General features: G+C 45.5%; 1 protein-coding gene across 1 annotated transcript; it reads right to left on the bottom strand.

Annotated features, from left to right (window-relative positions):
• Window positions 1-431: 431 nt before the first annotated feature.
• On the bottom strand, window positions 432-23141 carry UBALD2 (UBA like domain containing 2). Its single transcript, XM_073683948.1, has 3 exons — window positions 22938-23141; window positions 18499-18561; window positions 432-1054 (listed from the first exon to the last, which is right to left on the bottom strand). The coding sequence occupies exons 1-3, from the start codon at window positions 23055-23057 to the stop codon at window positions 737-739; spliced, it is 501 nt and encodes a 166-aa protein (XP_073540049.1). The 5' UTR covers window positions 23058-23141; the 3' UTR covers window positions 432-736.
• Window positions 23142-23485: the final 344 nt, after the last annotated feature.

The raw sequence follows: 23485 nt of genomic DNA, 5'->3' as shown, positions 1-23485 counted from the left end.
AGTGTTGCAATAAAGTGACAAAATGAAATTATTCATGAAGTGGGTAGTAAAATCCCCAGCTCCATAGACGCTGGATCACCAAGCTAGTCCGTCTGAAAAAGCCAATCTCCATTTGTTACACTAAAGCTCTTCTTGCCTTCTATGTAGGCTTCTTAATACTGCCCTTCACTCAGCAATGCAGACGCCATGATCCCACCAATTGCTTGCTCTCTTCTGAACAACATGATCTGGGTAGGTGGGCACAATAAACTTCTACACAATGTTTCAGGTAGGTTCACGCTTCCTGTTCCATCACAGACTGGGGAAGAGTAATGGGCAGGGGGGGGAGACAATCACTTAAAGCTTCTTTCCATTTGATGCAACTGTTAAAAAGGTGCTCCTTCTCCATTCAGATCCAGGTACACATATTCAGCGGGCCTTATATAAAAAAAAAAAAAAAAAAAAAAAAAAAAAACACATTCTCTGTCCCCCTCCTCCAATATTTCACATAAATTCAAATCTTTATATATTATAATTATATATTAAAAAGAAATGGGGAGAAGAGGGGTGACATTTATTACCCCCATGTCCACTTTCTCTGGTCTTCAAAAAAGAAAAAAAAATTTCAGAACCGCTCATTTATAAAAAAAAAAAAAAAAAAAAAAAAAAAAGTCAGTTCATAAAAATCAACATGAGGAAGGGAGAGAGAAAGGAGCCACTCCGCCTCCTCCCCTCTTCAGTGCACTCAAACCCAGTCTTATCTCTGCCCATCCATGGCAGTCATGGCTTTCTGGGGGCCCCCTGCAGGCTGGGAGGTTGGGGGCCAAGCTGGTGGTGGATGATGGTGGTGATGATGGAGGTGTGATGTTGGAGAGGCTGGAGGCAGCCAGATGGGCTGTTGGCTAGGAGGTGATGAAGCCCAATACGGGTTAAAACTGCCAGGAGGAGAACAGGCATTTGAAGCCGCTGGACTGCTGCTATTTTGCAAGCTCTCTGAGGTTCGAAGTTTAGAAAACATGGCTAAAGCATCTGGGAAGTTGGGAGGAGTGGCTGGCGTGTTACTTGGTGTACACATCTGAAATATAAGAAGGTAAAGGCATGGTTAATAAGAAGAACATGAAATAGTAGGCACAAAGCATTATAAACATGTAGCTTAGTTAGTGCCCTTCTGTCTGAAATCAGCCACTACTCTGTGCAGATGTATCCAGGGTAATATTGGCAGAGCAAGATATTCATGGTCACTGAACAATTTAACCTTGAAATTGTGGATCAAAGTTAACTCCAGTACTAATAGCCGTGCACTACCAGATAAACTAGCAAATCTCAGTTTTGATGGGACGTTTTAAGAGATTTTAAACTATCAGAAACTTCAAGACAACTGGTGCTTACAACTGGGCAAAACATTTATGTCTAATGCAAGACTTTAGGTCAGAAAGCACAGAGATTCTCTATTTGTAGCAACAGGACAGTACTTGTACATATAGATGTCATCATACAGTTAATTAGGAGTCCGGCAAGATAATGGCTGGCTATAATGCTCTCCTTGATTATCAGAAGGCATACCAGCAAGGCAACTGCTGCTTGCCATAGTTGCACAAAGCTTATTAAGTGGGAGAAGGAGTGGTAGCTCGCTCTTACCAAACGTCAGCAGCAGGGCTGTGGAGTCAGTAAACCAAACTACCAACTCCTCAATTTCCCTGACTCCCGACTCCTCAGCCCTGCCTCACTACTGAGCGTGTACATAAAGTGCAGCACAGACTCATCTCACTGCCTCACTACTGAGCATGTACATAAAGTGCAGCACAGATTCATCTCACTGCCTCGCGTGTACATAAAGTGCAGCACAGACTCATCTCACTGCCTCACTACTGAGCGTGTACATAAAGTGCAGCACAGATTCATCTCACTGCCTCGCGTGTACATAAAGTGCAGCACAGACTCATCTCACTGCCTCGCGTGTACATAAAGTGCAGCACAGACTCATCTCACTGCCTCACTACTGAGCGTGTACATAAAGTGCAGCACAGATTCATCTCACTGCCTCACTACTGAGCGTGTACATAAAGTGCAGCACAGATTCATCTCACTGCCTCACTACTGAGCGTGTACATAAAGTGCAGCACAGACTCATCTCACTGCCTCACTACTGAGCGTGTACATAAAGTGCAGCACAGATTCATCTCACTGCCTCACTACTGAGCGTGTACATAAAGTGCAGCACAGATTCATCTCACTGCCTCACTACTGAGCATGTACATAAAGTGCAGCACAGATTCATCTCACTGCCTCACTACTGAGCGTGTACATAAAGTGCAGCACAGATTCATCTCACTGCCTCGCGTGTACATAAAGTGCAGCACAGACTCATCTCACTGCCTCACTACTGAGCGTGTACATAAAGTGCAGCACAGATTCATCTCACTGCCTCACTACTGAGCGTGTACATAAAGTGCAGCACAGACTCATCTCACTGCCTCACTACTGAGCGTGTACATAAAGTGCAGCACAGATTCATCTCACTGCCTCACTACTGAGCGTGTACATAAAGTGCAGCACAGACTCATCTCACTGCCTCACTACTGAGCATGTACATAAAGTGCAGCACAGATTCATCTCACAACCTCACTACTGAGCGTGTACATAAAGTGCAGCACAGATTCATCTCACTGCCTCACTACTGAGCGTGTACATAAAGTGCAGCACAGACTCATCTCACTGCCTCACTACTGAGCATGTACATAAAGTGCAGCACAGATTCATCTCACTACTGAGAGTGTACATAAAGTGCAGCACAGATTCATCTCACTACTGAGCATGTACATAAAGTGCAGCACAGATTCATCTCACTGCCTCACTACTGAGCATGTACATAAAGTGCAGCACAGATTCATCTCACAACCTCACTACTGAGCGTGTACATAAAGTGCAGCACAGATTCATCTCACTGCCTCACTACTGAGCGTGTACATAAAGTGCAGCACAGACTCATCTCACTGCCTCACTACTGAGCATGTACATAAAGTGCAGCACAGATTCATCTCACAACCTCACTACTGAGCGTGTACATAAAGTGCAGCACAGATTCATCTCACTGCCTCACTACTGAGCGTGTACATAAAGTGCAGCACAGACTCATCTCACTGCCTCACTACTGAGCATGTACATAAAGTGCAGCACAGATTCATCTCACTACTGAGAGTGTACATAAAGTGCAGCACAGATTCATCTCACTACTGAGCATGTACATAAAGTGCAGCACAGATTCATCTCACTGCCTCACTACTGAGCATGTACATAAAGTGCAGCACAGATTCATCTCACAACCTCACTACTGAGCGTGTACATAAAGTGCAGCACAGATTCATCTCACTGCCTCACTACTGAGCGTGTACATAAAGTGCAGCACAGACTCATCTCACTGCCTCACTACTGAGCATGTACATAAAGTGCAGCACAGATTCATCTCACAACCTCACTACTGAGCGTGTACATAAAGTGCAGCACAGATTCATCTCACTGCCTCACTACTGAGCATGTACATAAAGTGCAGCACAGATTCATCTCACTGCCTCACTACTGAGCGTGTACATAAAGTGCAGCACAGATTCATCTCACTGCCTCACTACTGAGCGTGTACATAAAGTGCAGCACAGATTCATCTCACTGCCTCACTACTGAGCGTGTACATAAAGTGCAGCACAGATTCATCTCACTGCCTCACTACTGAGCGTGTACATAAAGTGCAGCACAGATTCATCTCACTACTGAGCATGTACATAAAGTGCAGCACAGATTCATCTCACTGCCTCACTACTGAGCGTGTACATAAAGTGCAGCACAGATTCATCTCACTACTGAGCATGTACATAAAGTGCAGCACAGATTCATCTCACTACTGAGCATGTACATAAAGTGCAGCACAGATTCATCTCACTGCCTCACTACTGAGCGTGTACATAAAGTGCAGCACAGATTCATCTCACTGCCTCACTACTGAGCGTGTACATAAAGTGCAGCACAGATTCATCTCACTGCCTCACTACTGAGCGTGTACATAAAGTGCAGCACAGATTCATCTCACTGCCTCACTACTGAGCGTGTACATAAAGTGCAGCACAGATTCATCTCACTGCCTCACTACTGAGCGTGTACATAAAGTGCAGCACAGATTCATCTCACTGCCTCACTACTGAGCGTGTACATAAAGTGCAGCACAGATTCATCTCACTGCCTCACTACTGAGCGTGTACATAAAGTGCAGCACAGATTCATCTCACTACTGAGCATGTACATAAAGTGCAGCACAGATTCATCTCACTACTGAGCATGTACATAAAGTGCAGCACAGATTCATCTCACTGCCTCACTACTGAGCATGTACATAAAGTGCAGCACAGATTCATCTCACTGCCTCACTACTGAGCGTGTACATAAAGTGCAGCACAGATTCATCTCACTGCCTCACTACTGAGCGTGTACATAAAGTGCAGCACAGATTCATCTCACTGCCTCACTACTGAGCGTGTACATAAAGTGCAGCACAGATTCATCTCACTGCCTCACTACTGAGCGTGTACATAAAGTGCAGCACAGATTCATCTCACTACTGAGCATGTACATAAAGTGCAGCACAGATTCATCTCACTGCCTCACTACTGAGCGTGTACATAAAGTGCAGCACAGATTCATCTCACTGCCTCACTACTGAGCATGTACATAAAGTGCAGCACAGATTCATCTCACTGCCTCACTACTGAGCGTGTACATAAAGTGCAGCACAGATTCATCTCACTACTGAGCATGTACATAAAGTGCAGCACAGATTCATCTCACTGCCTCACTACTGAGCGTGTACATAAAGTGCAGCACAGATTCATCTCACTACTGAGCGTGTACATAAAGTGCAGCACAGATTCATCTCACTGCCTCACTACTGAGCGTGTACATAAAGTGCAGCACAGATTCATCTCACTACTGAGCGTGTACATAAAGTGCAGCACAGATTCATCTCAACTAAAAGCAGAGGTCACTAACAGAGCAGACACTGATAGGACATTTCATAATTTTCCCAAAATATATATTTTAGGATTTGGTCCATTTTATACTGACTCCACCAAAATGGACACAGACTGCGCCTCCACAGCCCTGGTCATCAGAAGCTCCTCAAAGCAGAGCAAGTAAATGTCTTGGAAAAAGTTACTTAGAAGTAAAGATCTTATTGTAAAAGACAGCACATCTGGCTCATCCACCTAAGGAGCAACATTGCAGGCCTGTCTACTGAAATAGAACTATACATGTGCTCAACATTTCATTTTCTTATTGTATCCTTGTTTTCTGTGCCCCTCATTGACATTGTATCCCGGCCTACAAAGATACGTCTATACGTGATAAGATGGCAATGACATTGGTGGGATGTGTAGATAGAAATGGGCATGCAGATTTACCTAGGACTAATAATGGACATTCCTAGAGGAAGGTGGGTGTATATTTTGACTATTGCTTCTGTTGTAAATGGGAAAAAGTGGAAGTAGTTTTAAAAAAAAAAAAAATTCCATCTATGCCTCAAAACTACTGGAACAACATGGCCATCTTGAACTGTCCTCCCACCTCTCCTCCTGCTCCCTCTTCGACCACATCACTCCACTGAAACTGCCCTGACTACAGTCCATGACCAACTAACCGCCAAATCCAAGCGACACTACTCTGTTCTCCTCCTCCTGGACCTGTCATCTGCCTTTGACACAGTGGACCATTCCCTCTTCCTACAGACTCATCTCTTGGCATAACATACTCAGCCCTATCTTGGTCATACCTAACAGACAGGACATTCAGTGTCTCCCACTCACACACCACCTCCTCATCATCATCTTGCCCCCTATCTGTTGGTGTCCCGCAAGGTTCACTTCTAGGCGCCCTGTTCTTCTCCATCTACACCTTCGGCCTCGGACAGCTCAGAGTCCCATGTCTTTCAGTACCACCTCTATGCTGATGACACACAGATCTACCTCTCTGGACCAGATATCACCTCCCTACTAACCAGAATCCCACAATGTCTGTCCGCTGTTTTATCCTTCCTCTCTGCTAGATTTCTAAAAGTTCACATGGAAAAAACTGAATTAATCATCTTTCCCCCCTCCCCAACGGACCTATCAATTAAAGTCAATGACTGCTCACTCTCCCCAGTGCCGCAAGCTTGGTGCCTTGGGGTAACCCTGGACTCGGATCTCTCCTTCAAACCACACATGCAAGCCCTTTTCACTTCCTGCCGACTGCAACTCAAAAATACTTCCCAGATCAGTACATTTCTTAATCAATAATTTGTAAAAACCCTAGTCCATGCCCTCATCTCCCGCCTCGACTACTGCAACCTCCTGCTCTGTGGCCTCCCTTCTAACACTCTCACACCTCTCCAATCTATCCTAAACTATGCTGCCTGACAAATCCACCTGTCCCCCTGCTATTGCCTGGCCTCTCCCCTCTGTCAATCCCTGCACTGGCTCCCCACTGCCCAGAGACTCCAGTTCAAAACCCTAATCATAGCATACAAACCCATCCACAACATGTCTCCTCCATACATCTGTGACCTAGTCTCCGGTACTTACCTACACGCAACCTCCGATTCTCACAAGATCTTCTTCTCTACTCCCCCCTTATCTCCTCTTCCCACAATCGCATACAAGATTTCTCCCGTGCATCCCCCCTACTCTGGAACTCTCTACCCCAACATATCAGACTCTCGCCTACCGTGGAAACCTTCAAAAGGAACCTGAAGACCCACCTCTTCAAACAAGCGTACAACCTGCAGTAACCATCGTTCCACCATACCGCTGCACGACCAGCTCTACCCTCACCTACTGCATCCTAACCCTCTAATAGATTGTGAGCCCTCGCGGGCAGGGTCCTCGCTCCTCTTGTACCAGTCGGTGACATCTATGGTTTAAGATTATTGTACTTGTTTTTATTATGTATACTCCTTCCACATGTTAAGTGCCATAGAATAAATGGCGTTCTAGTAATGAATAATAATAATTCCTGACTGATCTCCACCCAGGACCAATGTTTTCCTTTAAGGGGTTGGCCACTACTTTACAACTAACTGCTTGCTGTAACCCCAGCTGTTCTTCTGGTCAAATGATGTCTGGCTGAGCATCTCCTGTGTCCAGAAACCTCACATCAGATTCTCCTTCACTTCCGGACTCTGGAAATTGGTGGGTGGGTGGGGTTTTATACCCTGTTCATGGGCATGCTGCAGACACAGCTCTCCCTTGTACCTGTATGCATACAGCAGTTGAGGAGACACCCCTCCAGTCTCTCCTTTTCTCCTATATTCAAATATATTCACGTTTCTATTTAGACACAAATAGAGTTCAACACTGCGACGCCGGGACTAGGGCAGAGTAGCGTGTCTGTCCTGACGTCGTCCAGCAATGTCACGAGGTCAGCTCACTGCTGACATCACACTGCTGCCGGCGCCACAGACGTCGGATCTTGGTAAGCGCTCCATGGAGGAGCTGAAGATAAATCATCATTTTAGATGAAGAGGCTGTGGGATGGGAGGGTCTGTGTAACTGCCAAGGAACATTATGAGGAGGATTGTGAAAGGGGGCAAAATATAGCGAGGGCTAGTGGGGTGGGTGGACTTTATGAAGATGGCCGCAATGTGGAAAGAATATTATTGAAAGGGCCAGTTTGGGATATTTATTTTGGAGAGGATCAGTGTAGGGGGGGGGTATATTATGAACTGGGGCACTGTGTGTGTGGGGAGTATATTATGGAGATGGGCAGTGTTGGTAATATTACAGAGAGGGGCAGTATGGTGGGGATATTTTGTGCAGGAAGCACAACTAGGGTCAATTACCGTATTTTTCGGACTATAAATCGCACCAGACCATAAGATGCACCCAAGTTTTAAAGGAGGAAAATAGAAAAAAAAATTAAGCAAAAAATGTGGTCATGATGCCCTGTTAAGGGGGAGGGGGTCTGCTGCTGACACTGTTATAGGGGTAATGTCCCCCTCCATCCTGTTATACGTGCCCCCCCCCCCCCCGATCCCCATCCTGGTAATGCATGCCCCCCCCTGATCATGTAATGTATAGAATATACTATGGCTAGCATTCGGACTACAAGACGCACCCCCCCACTTTCCTCCAAAATTTGAGGAAAAAAAGTGCGTCTTTTAGTCCGAAAAATACGGTATGTATTCAGGGGCGCAGTATAGGAGATAAATATATTTATGGGGCAGTATAATGATAAAAATAAAAGTAAGGGACAGAGTGTCTATTTCTTACACATGTATTAAAGTTGTCAAAACAGTCGCAAATCATGCACATGGGAGTGATTCAAACATATCACCGAGCAGCTGTAACTACTCGGTGCTCGGCCTGAGCATACTCGCCGAAAGGGTTAATAGAACATACTCGCTCAACACTAATAATTATCCCTTTAAAAATGTTTGCGGCCCTCTGGATTGGTTCAGTATGGCAATGTGGTCCTTGGACCAAAAAATGTTGTGCACCCCTGTAATATATCCATCCATCTAATATATCCATTTGTCAGTGAAGGGAAGTAGGGGATAACCTCTACTGGCAGGGCTGGTGCTTTGTGCATTACTTCTATTTCCTGTACCAGTGTCCTGTACAGGACATCCTGCTGATGCTGTGTGTGACTCTGGGGGAGGAGTTACAGGTCTGTGCTCACTGCTGGCTTGCAGCGCATCACCAGGAATTATGAGAAATGAAGTAAGAAGGGAGCACAGGAATTTGAAAAGGAAGTGATAACTATGACAGCAGAGCTGGTGCCAGGGCACAGGAAGAGAGACAGAAAGGCAGTAAACAAAATGAAACTTGGCAGAAAAGGTACATGGGGATCCTTAGGGATATTATCCTTAAAGGGGTTGTAAAACAAAGTACATTTTAATTAATGAATTTTCTATTCTTAGTTCCACAATTGGTGAAAAAAAATAAAAAATGTTCCTGTCACGAGAATCTTATAAATGTGCCCCTGTGTAATGGATATGTACGACCATGCAGAAACATGGTCAGATATACCACAACTCCTGGGCAGGGGAGGAAGCAAAAGAGTATAAAGACATTACAGAAGGGGATCGCAGATGATTCTTTGTGAAGTAAAACAGGTTTTTAAACAGGCAGGGAAATTATTTTCCTTACAGAAACCAGCAGCTATGTTCCTGTCTTTAGCTTCCACCCCTGCCCAGGAGATGTGGTATGATCAGACCATGTTCCTGCACGGTCAGACACGGCCATTACACAATACACAGCAGGGGAACATTTATAAGATTATCTCAGCACAGGGATACTCAACCTCCAATTGTGAAACTTAGTTTTACTCCAAGATATATTGATTAAAGTGTATTTTGTTCGTGGAACAATCCCTTCAAGCATTTATGACAAAACCATTAACAGAGTCAGGGTAGTGGACAACTTCTTTAAAGGCCCCGTCACACTTAGAGACGCTGCAACGATCCCGACAACGATACGACCTGTCAGGGATCGTTGCTGCGTCGCTATGTGGTCACTGGTGAGCTGTCAAACAGGCAGGCTCACCAACGATCAGGGGAGCAGAGACATCGTGGAAAGAATCTTTCCACGATGTCCTGCTCCTGGTTACCAGCCTGCTGAAGCAGGAGCAGGCTGGTAACCATGATAAACATTGGGTTACTAGGGGCACACGCGCTCCTAGTAACCCGTTGTTTATCATGGTTACCACTCTGCTACGGTGAGCGGGAGGTTACCGCTCACTTTAGTAGGCTCATAACCATGATAAACAGCGAGTTACTAAGTGCGTGTGTGCCCCTAGTAACCCAGTGTTTATCATGGTTACCAGCCTGATCGCTGCTCCCGCTGGTCACACACAGCGATGTGTGCTGACCAGCGGGAGGGCAACGACCAAAAAATGGTCCAGGACACTTTGCAGCGATCAGCGACCTCACAGCAGGGGCCTGATCGCTGCAAAAGTGTCACACATAGCGACATCGCTGGTGAGGTCGCTGTTGCGTCACCAAAACCGTGACACAGCAGCGATCTCGCTAGCGATCTCACTATGTGAGACGGGGGCTTAATAAAGTACCAGCAGATTTATCATTTGGTTGGCCACATTATAATCTTGCAATGTAAACAGGCTGCCAATCAAGCGGTGAAAGAGCAAAACCTTCATTTGTCAGGTGAAATGATCTTTTATGCTGCATGAAACGTAATCAGTCTCAGCAGTACATCGTCCTGTGTAAACAGGGCTCAAGCCGAGAACTACGGCAGCCTATGCGCACAGAACAAGCTATTATTGATCGCTCAGTGCAGTCTAAACAGGCTATTACGCAATACTGTAAACATTGGTAAACACTTATTACTGATTGGTGGTCTTTTAATGCCACAAATTGATTAATATAAACCTACAGTTAGCTGTGTCTAGCCCTTTTGTCGTTTCCCTGTACAGATAAGCCACCAGATGTGACTAGCAGTGGCTTCCTCCCATTTTTTCACAAGATAACTACACTGCTCAAAAAAATAAAGGGAACACTCAAATAACACATCCTTGATCTGAATGAATGAAATATTCTCATTGAATACTTTGTTCTGTACAAAGTTGAATGGGCCGACAACAAAATCACACAAAAATCATCAATGGAAATCAAATTTATTAACCAATGGAAGCCTGGAGTTGGAGTCCCCCCCCAAAATTAAAGTGGAAAAACACACTACAGGCTGATCCAACTTTGATGTAATGTCCTTAAAACAAGTCAAAATGAGGCTCAGTATTGTGTGTGGCCTCCACGTGCCTGTATGACCTCCCTACAACATCTGGGCATGCTCCTGATGAGGTTACGGATGGTCTCCTGTGGGATCTCCTCCCAGACCTGGACTAAAGCATCCGCCAACTCCTGGACAGTCTGTGGTGCAATGTGACGTTGGTGGATGGAGCAAGACATGATGACCCAGATGTGCTCAATCAGATTCAGGTCTGGGGAACGGGCGGACCAGTCCATAGCTTCAATGCCTTCATCTTGCAGGAACTGCTGACACACTCCAGCCACATGAGGTCTGGCATTGTCCTGCATTAGGAGGAACCCAGGGCCAACCGCACCAGCATATGGTCTCACAAGGGGTCTGAGGATCTCATCTCGGTACCTAATGGCAGTCAGGCTACCGCTGGCGAGCACATGTAGGGCTGTGCGGCCCTCCAAAGAAATGCCACCCCACACCATTACTGACCCACTGCCAAACCGGTCATGCTGAAGGCTGTTGCAGGCAGCAGATCACTCTCCACGGCGTCTGCAGACTCTGTCACGTCTGTCATGTGTGCTCAGTGGGAACCTGCTTTCATCTGCGAAGAGCACAGGGCGACTTTGCCAATCCTGGTGTTCTGTGGCAAATGCCAAGCTTCCTGCATGGTGTTGGGCTGTGAGCACAACCCCCATCTGTGGACGTCGGGCCCTCATACCAAAGTCATGGAGTCGGTTTCTAACAGTTTGTGCAGACACATGCACATTTGTGGCCTGCTGGAGGTCATTTTGCAGGGCTCTGGCAGTGCTCTTCCTGTTCTTCCTTGCACAAAGGAGGAGGTAATGGTCCTGCTGCTGGGTTATTGCCCTCCTATGGCTCCCCCCACATCTCCTGGTATCTGCTCCATGCTCTGGACATTGTGCTGACAGACACAGCTACCCTTATTGCCACAGCTCGCACTGATGTGCCATCCTGGATGAACTGCACTACCTGAGCAACTTCTGTGGGTTGTACTGTAGACACCGCCTCATGCTACTGTACCTCTAGGGGTGAGAGCAATGGCAAATTGAAAAAATTACCAAAACAACAGCCAAAAAGGATGAGAACAGAGAAATGGTCTGTGGTCACCACCTGCAGAACCACTCCTTTAGAGGGGGTATCTTGCTAATTGCCTATCATTTCTATCAGTTGTCTGTTCCATTTGCACAACAGCAGGAGAAATGGATTCACAATCCGTGTTGCTTCATAACTGGACAGGTAGATTTCACAGAAATGTTATTGACTTGGAGTTACATTGTGTTGTTTAAGTGTTCCCTTTATTTTTTTGAGCAGTGTACTTTTTATATGTCTTACTCAGATAGTACAGAGTATGGTCACCCTATATAGGACCCGGAGAGCCTTTCTATAGAGCAAAGCTGTCTCTTAAAGCGAAACTGTCAACTACATGCATTGTAATGTTAGGGCTGCTGCACTGATTAAAATTATATCTGAGGTGAAGAAATCCATCTTGTGGCTCTTGTGTAATCAGTGTTTGCAGTTTTGAGTTAATGATATGCTCGCGCTTCGAGGCTGGACTGTAGGCAGGGTCTTATCTTGCTGATCTGGCCTAGAGCACCAAGGAAAGACCCTGCCTACAGTCCTGCCTTGGAGCAGAAGCATATCATTAACTCAAAACTGCAAACACTGATTACACAAGACGGATTTCTTCACCTTAGGTATCATTTTAATCAGTGCAGCAGCCCCAACATGACACTGCCTGTAGTTTACTTAGAAAAATCCTGCTGAAAGGTTCCCTTTAAGGATCTGGCTCATCCTTGTAATACACTGGTGGTCCACTGATTTTAGTGGACACATTAATAATCCAATTCTGGGCTGACATTGTGCTCCTACAGGCAGATATTTGCGCAGTATTGCAATCAATGGATCCCAAGCTTGAAGAGTCTAATATAAAGGGAACAGATTTCATTCAACTGTAAATATAATAAAATACAGATAAGAGACTGATGGGTAGAATAATTGCATCTGAGCCTTTTGTACTGCATGTAGTTCCTGGATTTGATACGGACTAAAACCACGTTGGTGAAATCGTACATCCTATAATGGAAATGGTCGGGGTACAAACGTTAGTAAGTATAATGTGTACACACGAGGAGGAGCCAAGCAGGGGTTACCGATGAAGACCCTGGCCGGCTGCGTCACACACTCAGGCCGAAACATCCAGGACGTGTCAAGACCAAACACATCCTGCAGGCCCTTCCTTGTAACCGATTGCACAACTCTGAAGAATCTCTACAAGAAAACTAATCCCCGAGTGTCTTCTTCCAGCAGCACAGATAGCAGCGCTGTAAACATGGAGGCTGGTGATCCTCATGTGCGACTCCTCCTGTGTCACAAACACTTTCTCCATTTCCTGTTTGACTGTAATCTCACAGAACATAAAGCGTCCCTGGGGCAATGATCATCAGGAAATTATTGCAACAGCCTGAAAAACAACTGCTGTGCATCAGCCCTGTTTACTTACCACCAAGGAGAAAGGAACAGCTAAACACTATGTAACAGTGGGGTGAAAGTACAGGTCACTCACTGGTTGGCATGTGACAAAAAAAAACAAAAAAAACTGGTTTAAATCCTCTTAAGGTATTTGTTTTTTTCCCTAATATTATAGAATTTTCAGTTTTCCAAAATCACTATATAAAAAAAAAAAAAAAAAAAAAAAAAAAAGACACATTGGCCTTTGGCCATTTTAGGATCCACTGAAGACACAGCCTATCCATTGTTTTAATGGGTACCCAGCAATCCTCCAGTTTAAGAACATGGATCCCAATGAAGTCACTAGGCATCCTTAGTTTTATAGGGTGCCCTGCATTGTCCCAATGCACAAAGCAATCCCCGCCAGCCAGCATACCCTAATAGGGTATAGAAAAATAATGCATCAGGGGGCCTCCCAGACATTAGAAAAAGTTGAAGTCAGCACTGTATACGCTAATAGTAGGACTGTGTACATAGTCTCATCCAGTGCTTCCTTCAATCAACTTTATTTCTAATGGTCTTGAGAAACAGGGCTGCTCTTCATATAGAGAGTATGCAGATGTGGCCCTTGTTCTTGTAGCCCGTCATGCGAGTCTGTAGTCACCGCCTTTTATTACACATTATTTCTAAACAGAAATCCAACTCGCTTCTATAATAGATCACATTAATGCACCCACTTAGTTAATACGGGGGTGAAAGGCCAGGCAGCGACACAGAGGGGAAGGTAACACATTAGGGAATGTCAGCAGTACACGTTACAGTATGGTTTCTCTATCAAAAGGTCATTTTTGTGCTTTAGTGGCCATATAAACATCTATACATGCACCTGTGATCCAGAGAGTGAACCGATATTTTATGAGGATGTAGCCCAAGAAACCAACAGAACTGGGTAAGAAACTTTAAGAGGACTTGACTCTAGGTCAAACGTGGATCGTTTTTCCTTGTTTTATTCCTGTTGCTCCCGTAAGATGTCTTTTTTTTTTTTTTAATTCTATAAATAAGCCACATGGTTCCAGAGATATGACCTCCGAGCAGCAGTGGAAAGCCAGGGATGGACCCAGTAAGGGAAAGTACCTGCTCCTTTTCTTAGTTTAACCATTTTACAGAGTGGAAAACCTCTTTAAATCAAGAGTATAATGGGGACATGTACAAACAATAAAGACATCAAAGTAACACAGTTCAAAAGTTAGGCTATGTATACATGTCCAGTAGTGATCAGTTAGAATGGATCCAGCAGCAATCCTTTGGCAAAAAAATTGTGCAGATACAACTTTTTTAGTCCGTTTTAAATAATTGATCCATTAATCCCAACTCCAGTCCTCAAGAGCCACCAACAGGTCATGTTTTCAGGATTTCCTTAGTATTGCACAGGCAATAATTCCATCACCCCTGCAATACTAAGGAAATCCTGACGTCACTGATCAGCTGATTGTTCCCAGGGTCATGTGACATTATCAAGACTGTTCCCAGGGTGGTAAGCTCACCGGGACTGATCAGCTGCTCAACCCTAGTGACCTCCTGCAGCATGTATACTGACAGGAGTGATTTTACAGTGCTGTCTTCTACAGCAGTGACATCAGTGATGGCTGATGTCACTGCTGTAGAAATGACCCTGATCGTGGGACAATCGTTGGCATAATCGTGGACTGCGTCGTTGATGGCGGACAGGTAAGGGATATGGCTGTTTGTTATTTTACGTTTTTTTTTTTCCAGAAGATCGATGGCTTCACGGGCAGAAAGTAATAAGAAGAAAAAATGTAGAACAGTGTGTTTTTTTATTTCATTAAAATAATACTTTATTCTGGCTGTGTCTTTTCTTGAAAAAGAGGCGACCATTTTACTACGCGGTTAGTAATGGAGGCATCTTATAGACGCCCTTCATTACTAATCTGGGCTTCATGTCAGCTGCCAACCCTAACACCCCACTCCCCACTGCTCTGTAGCGGTGGCAAGAGCGGAGGCTAAGCGCCAGTTTTGGTGCATCTTATGGATACGCCATTTCTGGGACTGCTGAGGGGTAATATTAAATAGCCGCAGAGGGGTCTAGTATTCACAGCCCCCTCCATAGCTATATCAGTCCGCAGCTGTCTAGTTTAGCTTTTGCTGGTTACAATTTTATAGGGGGGCCCCACATCAATTTTTTTCTGGGGTCCCCCTGTAATCTAGCCAGTAAAGGCTAAACAAACAGCTGTGGACAAATATTAATAGCCAGGGAACATTGTTGGCTAATGGCCTCTTCCCCAGCTATTATCAGCCCCCAGTGGTCGGCTTTCCCTCTGCTGGTTATAAAAATGATGCGGGAGCCCCATTATTTATTTTTTATTTTTAATTTTAAGCTCTGTGCTCAAGATCAGGACGTAGCAGCACTTTGGATGCATATTTTTGCTGCGTCCAAAACGTTGCATTCTACTGAACGCAGGTAAATCCACGTGTTCATTGAACTATGCGGATTTACCGCATTCTGTACATTCTAGTGGTCAAACTTCTGTTGTGGAGACTAGCGACTCCGCAAGAGAATTTGACATGCAGTGGTCCGGAAATACACGCTGCATGTCAGTGTCCGTGGGTGATTCGCAGTCTCTGATGCACGCATAGTGGACATGGGCTTTCTAGAGATCCCATCCACTATACCGTAACATCTGGACACTGCGGGTTTGACGCTGTATAAACCCGCAGTGGTCCCTGATCGTGGCCACGTACCAAAACTCACCCGCAGCATGTAAATTTCTGTAGCGGACACGTTGGTCTCCGCTGCAGATTTTGACAGATTGAAGTGTCATTATATGCGGTGGATTCACATGTACCAACAACAAGAGTGTGGCATTAGAACACCACATTTTGGACGCAACAAAAATGCGCTGCATCCAAAGCGCTGCCGAGTGCTGATCGGGGAGACATAGCGGCTAACGAACCAGCTGTGAGATGTTATTTAATGGCCAGAGACCATGTTTGCAAATGGCATCTTCTCAGGCTAAAAATAGCAGCTCACAGCAGCCTCATAAATTACATGAATAGAAATGCCAATGAAGATTGGGTGAATGGGACTAGCTGACACCCAGCTCTTTTGTTTGGTGATGTCAAGGTATCAGACCTTTTCATGACCAAAACTAATTAAAGCAAAGTAAAGAGTTAAATAAAACACACAGACCCAGAGCACACACTTTATTTGAAATACAAAAGACATTTTTTAATCATTCAAATTAACCAATATACTCACCCCAGTTATGACCCTAATCCAAGGGTTTAAGCAATGTCCCACCAAATAACTTTATTTAGCTCCAAAAAGCATTCACTGATGTACAAAACGCTTCAAAACCGCATCAAATACCACCCAGCGTTTTTCCTGCCAAAGAGGTGCAGAAACGCTCAGGAAATTTCAGCTTCAAATCCTGATCGTGCGCACATACCCTTTAAGGGCATGCTACCACTCTAAGCATTGACTATGCTACTAATATGTCATCTAACCTTACCAAGACACACTGGTGTGTTCTGCTGTAGATAATACCCCAGAGCCCTTCAATAAACACTTCACATGCGATGGGATTAACCTTATCTCCACCATAAAGATAGGCAAGGCATTGGAAAGTGAACAAAGTTCCAAGGTGGACTAAGCATGAACTATTCATACATCATTACTTTCTTCTTTAAACCTGATCAAATGTCAAATCAGCTGGGAGCATTCGGCTATGCTGTTCCAGAAGAAAGGAATTCATCAGAAGAGGATGGCAGCCAGTGGTTATAATCATCAGCATTTCCTCCCTGCCACAGGCACTCCAGATCTGGCTTTGCCCCAGTCATCTGCTCTCTGTAGAGGTTAACCATTTGTAATCCAATCATTGCAGGCACCTGCCCAGGTAATAAGATGCTGTAGAAGCAGCATGCAAGTTACCTTGGTTTGTAAATTCTGCCAGGTATGAAGAGCAGATTTTCAAGTGTGCCCTGCTTGTAGTTCTCGCCAAACCTCTGCATTACAGAGAATGTAAAAGAGTGCTGATTTCAGGGACTGTTTCTATGTCGTTATAGCCATGATATGAAGCATAGCCATTAATAAAAATATGGTATCTGCAAGTACAAAAACAATGGACAATGTAAAGCGACTATTATGATGCGGACCTGTGGGCCACAGCTTCATCGAACAGCCATCAGTGGGTCTCTAAAACAATCTAAAATGGATAGCCTATACTAGGGAGGGCCATTTCTTCATAGCCGATCTGTATTATATCAACATACCATGAGGAGCTAATCAGCGGTGATTTCAGGGAGAACAAATTGCATGGCGCTCTTTCTAGTATATAATCTTAAATTGACTTCAATAACACACCTAGCATTATTTTATGAAGGGTTCCTCATTTTGGCTAATAAGGGAGGGGACAGCCCCCTATGACTTTCATATTTGTTAACATTAGAGATGGGAGAATCGATTCCCAGAAACCCTTTCTATCGGCCAGCTCAGTAGTCTGTGACCGCTGGACAGGAGTCCCTTACCTCCCTGCACTCTTGTGATTAGCCAGGCTGGTGCGACGTAGTGTGGCCATCATTCCTCAATGAAGACATCGCTCCAGCTCAGCTAGAACAGTGGAGAATTCAGGGAGGTAAGGAGATTTGCAGGGCTCCTATCCAGCGGGCACAGATTGCTGACCAGGCTGATGGACTGGAATCCTGTGAATCAATTCTCCCATCTCTAATTAGCATGACAGTAGTGTGTACTAACAGGCAAATCCCTTTAAGGAAAAGGTCTACACAGAGGATCTATAGATGAGCAGCATACATGGCTGTCAATTTACACAACTGCATGATATATACAGCGTACAGACATACATGTCCAACAATTTGCTCATGGCATGTGTTTTAGGCTCTTGCAAAACGCTCCCGTCCTAATAGACCAATGATCTTTAGTCACCGGGAACATTAGTAAAGATATTTAAGTGTTTAACAAGCCAACATTAAGTGCTAGTACAACTAGAAATCAGTCTGCACAACCGTGCTACTTCATGAAGGCGCAGGTAGAACGGCTGTGAATCGTACATGAATGTATTTGTGCAGCTGTCTGTCCTGCCATGCTCTCGCTTTCCTGGAGGCCATTTTGTTATGGGGGATACGCACGCTGCTCCTGCTGTTTACACGCCGCCGTGAACCTCTGGAATCACGGTCGTGCGCTATGCATTCCTGCCAGCGGGGACAGTGCACACACAATCTCTCATGGGCTGATTTTAACCCCTGAGACAAGGGCCAAAAGAAGAGGGTTACTACTCACCATGTGCGGATGATGCTGAGCGCTGGGTATATTGGATTCTTGAAAAAAGGTGCTGAGGGCAGTCTAAACAGACACAAAAAAACAACTTACATTAGCAAAGGTGGCAATTAACATGTGAAAATAAAATATTGTATAAGCCATATACGTAACCCACTGATAAAACAGGCATGTATCCCCTGAACTGCATGTATAATATACAGGGAGCTGTACAATACAAAGGGCAGATCACTGTGTACACATACAGGAGGTAGGATGAGAGGTCAGCAAACATGTCGCTGTGGAAGGAACATTAACCCAGATTTGTCTTGTGGATGGCAATGACATCACTCCACCGGCAGGAGAAACAGGAAGGGAGCAACACCTCAGACAAAATAATGATGGCCGTCATCAGGAAGGGAAGAGCTTGGCACTAATAGCCACCATGTTGCATATATGTGTGTCAGTGGTTAGCACTGCAGCCTTGCAGCGCTGGGGTCAAATCCCACCATGGACAACATCTGCAAGGAGTGTGTGGGGTTTTCCCCCGGGTTCTCTAGTTTGCTCCCACACGCCAAAGACACACTGATAGGGAATATAGATTGTGAGCCCCAATGGGGACAGCAATGATAATGTCTGTAAAATGCTGCAGAATTAAAGGAGAGATAGATAGAGATATTTTGTGGTTTAGGACTGGCGGGTGACTTCTACTTTTCAGGTATCGCAGTGCTGTGAATTATATTGCAGGAGGCATTCACAGCGTGCTGATCACAGGAATATCTGCTTCAGCAGCCCCAAGACAATAGACAGACACACCAGGTATGTATTCACATGCTGCAAATACACACGGATGGGGTGACACTAAATGGGAGCTCTCTGACCCCAATGTAGAATGTTGTGCAGTGGTGTGTAATCCTCACAGAGCGGAGGCTGGGAAGTGTGCACACACTGTATGTAAACAAACACAACAGCCACCATTACCCAACATACAAGGTGTGCCATGACAGCGCAAGAGAACGGCTTCTATCCATGGACACTAGTAATAGTATATGCCATCTGTATGATAAAAATAATACATCTGTCTGGCAAACAGCGAGTGGTTGTTATGCAACATATGCAGAATGCACAGAGGCAGGAAAGCTGCCCTGCCCCCACCTACTCCATGCATCATTGTAAACAATGACCCTCACATACTCCACTAATAACACAATACACACAACTCCCCCTAATTGTGCAGGCACACAAAGGAAATCCAACAAGGTAGCTGTGCCTAAATATATACATGAGTATATATGTGTGTGTGCAGCAGAACGAGGCGGAGACACCACTGACAACAATAACAATGAGGGCTAACCCTTTCACCACCCAAGAGTCACACTGCGGAATTCATAAGAAAGCTGTTCACAGCAATAGGAGTAAATTCTACATATAGGACTTCGGACGTTAAAGTGTGGTACACGACGAAAAAAATAAAATAGAAAAACAAACAGCATTTTATAGGAAAGATAGAAAAGGCTGGAAGCAATTCAGTAATGTTTATAAAACAAAGCAACCAATGTGAATGAGCAGGATCCTGCGACATACAGATCAGGTCCTGACAATGCACATCTATCCTATAGATTCCACAGGCCTCAAATTAGGAAATCGGAAATAAACAATCGGCAAAAAATACTAAATGCTGACAGTTTCACAGTGACTTCTACATTTCCCGAGAAACATTCACCATTTATAGTAAATAAAAGAAAGATAGAAGGGGAAAATGGATCCTGAATATCACAAATATAATAAACCCCAAGTTGTGTGTTCTAGATTAGTCTACATAGACATGTTACCATCATTAACAAGAAAGGTTCCCCGTCCTCAACACATGGTACAGTAATATATAGCAGCACTGCGCATAGGAACCAAGGAAAACCAACGCCTGGTGTGTGGCCATTTATATTATTTGTGAGGGCTACCGAGTATGTACGCATGCAAAAATAGGAAAAGTAGGGGTTTTTCATCTTAATGGCAAATTACTGTATATATCTCAAAATAAATAAATCAAATATAATCTAAGTTACTACCAATGTCTCGTCGGTATGTTATTTTTTAATCTGACTAGTATATATAGTGGTATGTGCAATATTGCATCATTATATACACACACACACACACGCGCGCGATAATCCACGTGTTTATTTTATTTCTTATTTTGATTACCCCATTTACTTTCATTCTACTTATTTTAACCCCTCAGAGGTACCATTTGCAATAAGCCAAATCCCACACCCATAAACATCATCTCCCGACAGTTGTCCAGCGTGGTTATATTCTGGGCACGGAGCTCATGCAAGGCTATATGATGGATACAATTACCATGTTTATAAATAGATCCAGTGGTCACGTGGTCTTTCTACCACCCCCATCCCTTTCTATAGGATCTTGGTGAAGGGTATTTAAGCAAAATACAGCAACCAAACCAGTCTGACACCCCAACAAACCTATCCAGCAATACACAAGAGAATTCAGTAATATGATGGGTCCATATAGAGCAGTACCAGGGGTCCGGCACGTATACTGTGCGACATGTATATGTAGACCCGACTGCTGTCCGTACGCAGTCATCTATCATAATGATGTGTCGGGGTATTATAGAGATACTGGATTTATAGACACATCCACGTAGATTCTACTTCTGTAAGAGGAAATATAAAACGCTCCACCACGTCTGCCATCAGCAGCACTTCTCCTAGTGTGTACAGTAAACAAGACCAGGGCACCAGGTTTACAAGCAGCCATATACCACAGGCCGCAGTGCACACAGGGCTGCATAGAAGGATTAGACTCACAACAGATGCAAGATTGCGCCATACATTCTGTAGACTTCCTTTGGGCCCATAGTAAGAAGAATGAGATTCTGTTCCTGTATTTAGGACGACCGTCGCCCCTAGAAATTTCTAGAACAGGGATCAGCAATCACCAACACTCCAGGTGTCCAGAACTACAGCTGAAAGCACTCCCTACAAGCAACAGGAGCAGTGTCAAAGGTTGCGGTTCCCTTTTCTTGAGTGACAGCTTACCCGACTACTGGCCTTATCGTTTTAGTGGGTAGGTTCTCTTTAGAAAACAAAAGACTGTTGCATATTAGGTCACTGCATGAAAAGCTTTCCCATAATAGATGGTTATTATTGGTAATCCTGACATTCAGATAGAAGGGGGGTATAGGATGTGCGGATTTATGGATCTCTGCTTTGCAGAATACAGGCTTCTGTACAGTGTCCTGTACTCTGATCACACTCCCAGAATAGGACATTAGGGAGTTGCTATATGAGCAGTCCCCAATACCAGGGATGAACCTACAGAGTAAGTTATAGAGACGTGTATACACAAGCACGGAGGTCAGCCAGACACCTCCTAGATTGTAGGATCTCTGCTTTGCGGAATACAGGCTTCTGTACAGTGACCTGTACTCTGATCACACTCCATGAGCGGTCCCCAATACCAAGGATGAACCTATAGAGTAAATTATTGAGAGGTGTATACACAAGTACGGATGTGGGCCAGACACCGCCTGGATTTAGGCTTACAGCGATGTCAGCGTCACCTTAGGACCAAACCAAAAAGGTAAAGAGTTATGAAAATGTTCACTGCAGAAATAATAATAATGAGCCATGAATTGCAGGGGGCAGCAGAGCAGAGAGGCAGAGCAGGGGGGCAGCAGAGCAGAGAGGCAGAGCAAGAGCAGAGCACAGGAGCAGAGCACGGGGGCAGCAGAGCAGAGAGGCAGAGCACAGGGGCAGCAGAGCAGAGAGGCAGAGCACAGGAGCAGAGCAGAGCAGGGGGGCAGCAGAGCAGAGAGGCAGAGCACAGGAGCAGAGCAGAGCAGAGAGGCAGAGCACAGGAGCAGAGCAGAGCAGAGCAGAGAGGCAGAGCACAGGAGCAGAGCAGAGCAGAGAGGCAGAGCACAGGAGCAGAGCAGAGCAGAGAGGCAGAGCACAGGAGCAGAGCAGAGCAGAGAGGCAGAGCACAGGAGCAGAGCAGAGCAGAGAGGCAGAGCACAGGAGCAGAGCAGGGGGGCAGCAGAGCAGAGAGGCAGAGCACAGGAGCAGAGCAGGGGGGCAGCAGAGCAGAGAGGCAGAGCACAGGAGCAGAGCAGGGGGGCAGCAGAGCAGAGAGGCAGAGCACAGGAGCAGAGCAGGGGGGCAGCAGAGCAGAGAGGCAGAGCAGGGGGGCAGCAGAGCAGAGAGGCAGAGCACAGGAGCAGAGCACAGGAGCAGAGCAAGAGCAGAGCAGGGGGGCAGACTCTGCCTGCAATACACTGTGCGACAAATGTGATTCCCATGTATGTGAACAGGCCCTGCTGCATCCAGTAGATAGCTCAGGACAGGTAGTCAATAGCAACCGTGTGCGGCTCCCAGCGGGGACTGGCGTGCTGTTGTGTACACTGGGCGTGTGTATAAACATGGTGTGCGCCGTCTCACCTCAAACTGCCAGTGTGCCGCCTGCAGTAGCTGCTTGGCCTGGTCCGCAGCGCACCCTGCAGCCAGCACGAACTGGTTAATCATGACCTGATGCCGCAATTCCTCCATGTTTACCGACATTCCGGGCCCCACTCCGCACTCCCCGCCCGGCAGCCTCGTTATGTCCTCAGCCACAGGACCCGGCGCGTCACCCACCGTAGGGTGGGGCTTGTCGGTAAACCGTGTACGCTCATTGGAAGAAAGACCCGCCACTCAGTATCGCTTCACTCAGTCACTCGGCCGACTATTGGCTAATATGCTTGTTTTGGCGGTCCCCGCTTGCTGATTGGTGAATTTCTCTTCGCCAGTGTTGTACTCGCCCTTCTTGATGTTTTGGATCGTGCTGATTGGCTGGCCTCTTGTGTTGACGAGCGCAGAGACAGTCATGCCTTTCGCTGATTGGTCCAAGGGAACTGAGCAGACCGGGTCGCTGCTGATTGGCCCTCGTAGTAGAGTTTAAACACGGGGCTACGAGGCTACGGCTTATCTGATTGGACGGCGATTGCCCG

Source organism: Phyllobates terribilis, unplaced genomic scaffold (assembly GCF_046119375.1).
Source record: "Phyllobates terribilis strain yellow unplaced genomic scaffold, ASM4611937v1 Scaffold_5__5_contigs__length_657084704, whole genome shotgun sequence".
Taxonomy (NCBI): Eukaryota; Metazoa; Chordata; class Amphibia; order Anura; family Dendrobatidae; genus Phyllobates; species Phyllobates terribilis.
Note: the sequence above shows the minus strand (reverse complement) of the source record. Positions and strands in the feature narration are given on the sequence as shown.

Coding starts and splice junctions, on each gene's coding strand:
- UBALD2 (XM_073683948.1), bottom strand. CDS start 23,057: ATGTCGGTAAACATGGAGGAATTGCGGCATCAGGTCATGATTAACCAG. Junction 18,562..22,937: donor CGGCACACTGGCAGTTTGAG/GTGAGACGGCGC, acceptor GTGTCTGTTTAG/ACTGCCCTCAGCACCTTTTT. Junction 1,055..18,498: donor CTCAGCATCATCCGCACATG/GTGAGTAGTAAC, acceptor CTTATATTTCAG/ATGTGTACACCAAGTAACAC.